General features: G+C 44.4%; 1 protein-coding gene across 1 annotated transcript in view; it reads right to left on the reverse strand.

Moving 5' to 3' along the window:
• SEMA5A (semaphorin 5A) overlaps positions 1-8,247 on the reverse strand; it is a 449,566-nt gene that overhangs the window by 69,444 nt on the left and 371,875 nt on the right. The window contains exon 13 of the mRNA XM_019662395.1: positions 2,222-2,339. Coding sequence (XP_019517940.1) covers positions 2,222-2,339 — 118 coding nt within the window. The remainder of the gene's footprint in view (positions 1-2,221; positions 2,340-8,247) is intronic.

The following is an 8,247-nucleotide window of genomic DNA, read 5'->3' on the forward strand; positions in this document are numbered from 1 at the left end:
CGTATAAAACCGTAGTATACATCACAACCAATGGCATATCAGACATGATGAAATATAGTCGATTTGACCAATAAAATTAAGCCTTTCTTCCATTTCAGTCAAAAATAAAAAGAGCATAGAAACAAATTACATTTGAATAGCATTTAAAAATACCTCTCTATGTTAAGACTGCTCTATATAATGCTAATAATTTTCATCTAGTTCATTTCTTTCTAAGATAGTTTTAGAAAGGGACGTATAATTAAAATAGTAGTTGGGTAATATGGGATTTTCCATTTTCTACATGGCAGCCTACATATATCAGAAAAATGTGGTTTTATTTCCTCTTTTGATTAAAGTGAGTAACATAATTCTCTGTTGTTGGATGCTTTCCATATTGTTAATTCATTAAAGTGTACCTTGAGACTTGACACATAATATAGGGTTAGAGAATAGGGATGGTTTTATATAATGAAATCATAAAAGTACCAGAAGAAAAAAGAGGACCTGGTTATGTGTGTTTCACAAACGCTGAATCAGAGACCACATCTCAGCCATACTTTTAAAGCAGAGATGGCGGAGGGACAGCTACAACACAAGGCCAGCTTCACACGGTTTGCTGACCTTCATGGGTTTATAACAGATACGGTCCTCTCAGTGGCAACTTTAGTAACCCCCTCTGGTCACTTGTCATCTCCATTTCTTGACCGTAGAAATATACTAGACATATTTTCTACAAACCAAGTGAGTGAGTATGTATTCCCCATGACATAATTAAGTATGTCTCAGATATCCACTCAAACAACCATGCTCCTACATCCATGGCCTCGTTACGTAAGAAGAACTGCGATTGTATTCTTCTGCCCTTTTTACCATTTAAAGTGCAAGGTCAAACAGCTACAAGAAGATGAGAAGACTCTTCTAAAGTTTGGCCCGTACATTGGGCTACATTTCAGAGACTGTACGTTTTCTCCAGCTGCAAAGAATCCAAGGCGAACGCCTTGGTACTTTTAGAGTGGTGTTTAGAATGAGAAGAAACTTAAACACTGGCATTTTAAAAATGGATTCCAAGAGACACTGCAGGAAAGTTTGCTCCCAAAATCTGAGATCTGAAGCTAAATCGTCCCAAGGACCAGCAGCTAACGTCCTTGCAAAACTTTGCCCAGCGCCTGGATGGGGTTATACGTTTACCTCTGTGATGAAAGACTTCCATCTGGGGCCATTTGGGGAAGGACAGGGGTTTTAATAGGTCTTTCCTCTTGTCACTTCATGATTGTCCCACTTACAAATGGAAGCATAGTCTTCATGAACACGGGTTTAGTCATGAAACTAGCAGGCACCTCGATGGGAAGCCGACCACTGTTCACATGCCTCAGGCAGCTCTAGATTGGAGAAACAGCCCGGATTTTAAATATGGGGATGTGTCGCTTCCCTTTTCACCCCGGTCTCGCAGAGGCATGCCAGAACTGAGTCACAGAGATCAGCAGTATGTGACAGCAAGGTGACTTAATACATTTACAAACGTGTGGGAGTTAGTAGCTGTGGTTCATATTCTCTGAGAACAGGAAAAAGAACGTGAGGTTACTGGATTAAGGGAACGAATGGAAGCCGGTCCCTAAAAGTGAGGACCTAAACAAACAAAGTGGCCAAGGAACACGTGGGCCCTGTTTTCTCAGATTCAGAGTCTGACTCTAAATGCCAGCGCGTTTCTCTCCCTTCTGCAGAATCCCCTGTGGGATTGTACATCAGGCCGTTTCTCTCAGGCCTTGCCATGACCCTGAGAAGGATCTCTAAGACTGCCCCCCCTGGGGCTCGAGGGCAGCAATATCCTTTAGTGCATTCCTTTAAAAGCTCCACTTATCCCAGCTTCTGGAATTAAGGCTCCCAAGGGAAATTGATGGGTGCAGATGCTCCTATTTTATGAACGCTACAAAGGGTAAAAGTGTCCAAACCAAACTGGAGAAAAAAATCCAAGAATAAAACAGAGATATTACACCCCGTTTTCAAACCAGCCCTGTGTCCTTTTAAGATATTTCCTTCGAAACTGACAAAAAGCTGATGCCAGTGTCCTGTGTGGCTCTCCGGCAAGCTCTGAGCTGAACGAGTAAGAGAGCACAGACTGGGCGTACAGGAGAGGGTCTCAGGAGAAAATGTGGACGCCATGACAGTGTGGGTTAGGACCGTAGGTCAGCGGGGTTCCCGTGGACAGTGTGTTCAGAGGACTGAGAACGCGGACACTTACGGGACAGGTGGAGATGGTCTGCTCCCACTGGGTCATGCTCAGGCTCTCCTCCAGGCTGGTGCATTTCTTCATCGCCACATCCCAGCCACAGTAAGGGTCCTGGGCCCCGATGCAGGCGCTGGAAACACATGCCAAAGGGTCAACAGAGAGGCAGCTTCACCTACTAAGCCAGGTGCAAGCTAAGGCGAGCCTAGCTCTTATGAGTCGACATGGGGACTGGTTATAATAAAGTGTCAGTCTACAGATGGGAGAACATAGCTATCTGCACACACCGGTGAGTATCCAATTAAAAATAAATAATTAATTTGTGTTGAAATACTTATACTTTTTTTTTCTAAGATAGAGGGCAGATGAGTAAATGATTATCTATACCAACACCAGGCTTTTGGTGACATCAACAGGGCTAAAGTCAGAATTTTGCAATGCTCAAAAATACTAGTTATGACCACTACCACTGCTATCATCATCAACTCCTTAATACCAAATATTTGTTGAACACCTACTATGAAATATCACATTATTATATGATTTAGACACCTAAAAAAACTCTAATGACGCAGGTATTATTTTCACTTTATTGATGAAAAAAACAAAGACACAACATTTATGAAATTGGCCAAAGGACAAGCAAATCACCCAAAACCCTACAACATGGTTAGTTCAAATTTAATAAAACAACATGGTTAGTTCAAATTTAATAAAACAAGGACGTCTTCCTTATTAAAAAATGTATTAAAAATTTTCAATTTAATAGTAATTTAATATAGCTCTGTCTATCAACATATTATATCATAAATACTGTGGATGGTGGATATTTTATTATAGCTTTGTCTCAGTGAGGGAGGCCATACATTACCTGGGCATTTTTCTGTAGGACGGTACTCAGAGGAAGTTTCCTTCCACTGTGACCTGACAGACCTGGGCAAAGGGTGAGAGCTAAGAACCTCGCCTGGCTGGGACCTCACTGGGCTGTGACAGTGAGCTCTGACCCACAGTGTCCCAGTCTTACTGACGCCCGGCTGACAGAATGTCACAGTGTATCGCACACAGAATTCTCTGTGTCTGATCCCATTTTCACGTTGGTGGGCAACAGGGCAAAGCTACACATATGGGAATTATTCAAAAGGCCTGAATTCCTGTTCATGTTTCTTATTAAAGCAACAGTAGACCAAATTAAAATTGCAAAAAGGGGACAATTCCTCCAATTCCCTAACTTTGCCCCAGGCTCCCCCTTGCAAAGCAACCTGGAGAACTGAAACAATGTCACGGGGTTATATGGGGTATTTTAAGCTGTTTTAAATGAAAAGCTGCCTGTAAAAACATCTTTCTTCCGATACTGCTGATGGTTCTGCAGGTTCTTAACATTCCACTTACCCCTTAAAATATTAAAACTTCTCTACAAACACAAATGCCCATTCATTAAAAATATCATTTATTATAAATATGTTTTCCACATCTAAAATACTTCGTACCATGAGAAATATTCTGATGAGCTTTACCTTTATTCTAAATTATACTTTCAAGGAAACGAGTCATCATAACTTATTATTTTTGGAAGGTGGTTCTTTTAAAGAGACCATGTGGAGGATCACAGGCTTCCTGGGAATGCGGCCACCATGAAGTGGCTATTCTTTAGTCCACTTTGAAAATGTTTTTCTTTGTATGATGAACCTTTTTAAATAGTTCTCCCCTTATTTTTCTTAATCACCTTAGGTTATTCTCACTTGATATATTGCCCTGATATTTGAAAATATCTTAATTCAGAAAACATGTTAGTCAGGATCCAAAGGTTAAATTGGAAAACACATTTATTGAGTGTAGGCTGTAGACCTAAATGCAAATTTAGAGGCAGGCCTTCATTCTAGAAAGATAAACTACTTCCCTCTTTACAGGAATATGACATTAATATTGGTCTAAACTCTTCCTTGACACTTGAAAGTTGGCCATGACGCTGCTTGGTAAGTTGAGTAATGGGAAAAATAGGTATATTCATTAACATCTTTTCACTGTCTATCTGGAAACTGGGAGCTAATTACTGAATACAATCCCCTCACATACTACACTGTCTGAGTGTGGGTAACTTTGTCTGGCTTGTTCTGTCACACTCGTTGTCATTAAACCCATTTATTTTTTATATTTTTGCCATATTACCAAAATGCACGCGTTAAGCATGGGGTGTTAAAGTGTTTCCATCACCCATTCATTCAGCACACACTTAAGAGCATTTGACATGAATGAACCAGACTCTGAAGGCGGCGGGTGTACTGAGGAGAGCAAAACAGACACAGTCACTGACCCCAAAGAACTTACCTTTCAGAAAAGGGAAGAAACATTAAGTAATTACACCCTAAATATCAACAACCAGTTGCCAAGGAAAAACCAAAAGGGGGACCCCCCCCCATTTAGATGGGCAGGTATAAGGTCAGGCACTATGTGGGGAGTGGCATTTAAACTAGAACCAATGAGATGACTAGAAGCCAGCCATTGGCTGTAAATCAGAAAACCAGGACATTCTGTCGGTGAGACCAGCATGGGGAAGGTGCTCAGGTGGGAGAGAACTCAGTGTGAAGAATCGAATCAATGGGGGCTGGGCTTTGGTTAAAGCTTGAGGAGAAGAACCGCTGAGCCCTCGAACCCTGTTAAGACTTAGGGTTTCCTTGTAAGTGCTGCAAACTTTAAAGTGTTTCCAAATACTGTCGAAAGCAGATGTCAAATATCAGTATTTATTTGATAGTCCTGTTTTACCCACTCATCATGCACAGAATCTGGGATTGTTTATCTTGGCCTTCCCATGGGCCTCAATCATTCTGAACTTTTCTCTAGAACAAACATAATCTTTCTGGAAAGGCCAGTCTGCCCCAAGATGAAGCTGTCCAAGGAAGCCAGCCTCGACTATGGCCAGTTTTGCATGCAGGGACCAAAACCAGGACAAAGGGGCACAGAGAGCATCAGTGCCCACCAGGAGCCCTTCCCAGCTCAGGGACGTTGGAGTAATTGTCGGGAGTGATGACCAGGAAAGGCTGTGTCCACATACCCGAGAGNGAAAATGTCCCTGAGATGTGCTAAAAGCTTAAAACACACGTGGTAAAGGATGCCCCACTCTGGGTCACACGTAGCTTCGCTGAGGCTGTTAATGGACGTGTGTGCACTGGTTATTGTTATAAACCAAACCATGAATTACGTTCTTGCCGACACTCCAGCGGCTCAGTTTAGTTCTGATGAAAACTTCACTTCATCTGGCCAATACCATATGGACCCACCAGGACGGCCTTACGGCCGACGTGAAACTGTAGGTTTTAAAAAATGGTCTAGTTGAATTCTGACAAGAACACTCTTTCTCCAGCAGACTCGCTTGCTGCGTCTCCAGGAGCCCAGCGCAGCTGCCCACTGTCCCTGGATCTCCGCTCCTGAGCCAGCCTGCAGGTACACGGTGGCCCAGTGATGCTGTCAACACAAGGCTTGGGCCAAAACTAGAGGCTGTCAGGACAAGAAGTGGACGATCCAGCTCAACAGAAAGAGGTGCCACAGCTAAGCTAAGCTAGAGCCCAACTAAAACCGCAGGGGAACCGACCGCGCTGGAGGGAGCGTAGGCGTGCGGAGGGCGGTGCCAGGGCGGGGCGGTACCCACCGTTCCTCGCGGTTCTGCCCCACACACACACGGCCCCCGTGGCGGGGCGTGGGGTTGCTGCAGGACCGCTGTCGCACCTGGAAACCGATCCCACAGGTGGTGCTGCAGGGAGACCAGGAGGTCCAGGGGGTCCAGCCGCCGTTCCTGGGGAGACGAAGCAGTGGGGTCATTGAGTGAAACTGGCTCACAGGCCGGCCCGTGTCTGCACCCACCTCCAAATTCAAGTTCCCCCACCTGGACCATCCGATTATGGGCTGTGAAGCAAAAAGGAACCGGGCCATGGGACCCAATGCACTGTGTCATGGGACTCTCAATTATTGTGAGATTTTTCTCCCAGTATCTGATTTTAGGGTCAAGGTAGGAAGGTTGAGCGTAAAGCTTATAAAGTATGCTATAAATAATTCAAAATGGGCTATATTAGAAACGATTAAGAAACTTTAGTTATGAAAGTGTAAATCTAAAAAAAAATGAGGTTCATCTAAAAGCCATTAGAGATGATTCCCTGAGCCTCTAGAGTTTCTGCTTTTATTTGGCTTGCACTGAATTAGTTATAATCTATAAAAAGTTCACATTTGAACAAAGTAATCATCTACAGCCATACATAATGCTCACTCTAAAAATCTATGAATATCAATGAAAATCAGTAATTCCCCTGCCAGCATTCATATTGACAGAGAACCATAAAANTTCCCATCCCCCAATTCCCCAATAAAAATCTTAAAAAAAAAAAGGAATCAAGAAAATCCCACAGTACTTCAGAGACAAGATAGCAGTGTCAGAGGGTGGACACTGGTCTCCAGGGGTTGGTGGCTCGTCTCACTGGAGGACGGGAGCCCGTGAGATTTAAGGAGCTCTCCATGATTGAGTGTGGGGTCTGGGTCTCCAAAGAGAGGTGAGGCCACCCACAGAAGAGCTGATGGGAGGATCTGGATGGCAACAACCCGAGGGAGATATTCTAAGCCTGACGAACATCATGGCGGTGGAAGGAGGAGAGGAAGGGAGACACATGGGATTTGGTAGAGTGGGAATAAGATGTGGCAATTGTGTGAAAGTTTAGAAAAACAAAGAGACAAACAAATAAACAAACAAACAGTAGAGTCCAAAGTCAGCCTCGCAAGAGAAAGTGGGAAGCGCCCTTACTGCCAGAGGCGGAGTTCATGTCTAGGCAGAAGCCTCCAGAAGGTCAAGAACCAATCAGGCAAATGGCTTCGTTTCTCTAAATTTTCACATAAAATAGTAGCCAATGGAACTGAATAGTTACCACGCTTCTTTATCTTTTCCATTGCTGAGGCAAAAAGAAACATTAGGTTTCCCTCTTAAGAAATCATATACAGCCTCCCAGGGCCCTGACTCTCAGCTCAGGGCCACGGCCATTCTTCTGTGCAAGAGAGAAAAGGAAAGACCTTCCAAGTAAGAGGCATGCCCTCTAGATAAAAGAGCCAAAACAAAATCGGGGACACAATACATTAGGAAACGTGCATGTGTCGAGTTCCAGTACGTAAAACACAGCGACTGCTCGCTGACTATTAACATGGGTGTTGCTGCGTGGACTCTTGAAGAGGAAACTGCCATTTGTTTGGAGAACACATTTATAAGGAGCTAGTGAAGAAAACTTAGAACATCAGAACTTGCAGCGTTTAATTCAAAATCTCCACGCGTAGACAGGTGAGGCCACCAGCAGGGAGAGATGGTGAGACAAATAACGGCCAGGAGGTCTGGATGGCAACAACCTGAAGGAGAGACAGTCCATGCCAGACAAACATGGCGGTGGAAGGCGAGGAAGGGACACACGTGGGGTTTGGAAGCTTCTCTCACTGTGGGCAGGAGGAGCAGTAGAAGATGGCCTCCTGTTTCAAAGCTGATCCACCAACATTTAAAAAGTACGGGCCTCTTGGAGGCCTTGGCCCTAATTTCAGCTTTCAAAGACACAAACCAACAAACAATGAAAGGGTAAGGAAAGCAAAGGAAATATAAGACCCTTGACTTTTAGTAAGAAGCCCAGTAACTGAGCTACCATTTCCCCACAGCAAAACAAATCGCTGCACAAAGCGTCTCCCATTTGCCTGCCTCAGGCCAGCTCTGAAAACGCTCCACATGTTACGGCAGCTAAAACTCTACTTGAGGAGAAGCTGAAGGCTGCATGCAGCTCGGAGCTTTCAACCACCGCCCATCAGGTTCACAGGTGGCCGCACAAAGGTGCTCCACCACCTGGCCTCCCTTTCTGTCTCTTTCTCCTTCTACAGTAGTCCTGGGGGGAACGCCTCACCCGGATATGTGCATGTCACCCTCTGGAAGGGAGAGCAGGAGGGAAGCAGAAATTGCTGGGCTCGCCCTGTGCCTTGAGGTCTGGGTTTTCACTCACAAATCCCACGGGAGACAGTCTGCTCAGAGGCAGAGC

Source organism: Hipposideros armiger, unplaced genomic scaffold, assembly GCF_001890085.2.
Source record: "Hipposideros armiger isolate ML-2016 unplaced genomic scaffold, ASM189008v1 scaffold_374, whole genome shotgun sequence".
NCBI classification, from domain to species: domain Eukaryota; kingdom Metazoa; phylum Chordata; class Mammalia; order Chiroptera; family Hipposideridae; genus Hipposideros; species Hipposideros armiger.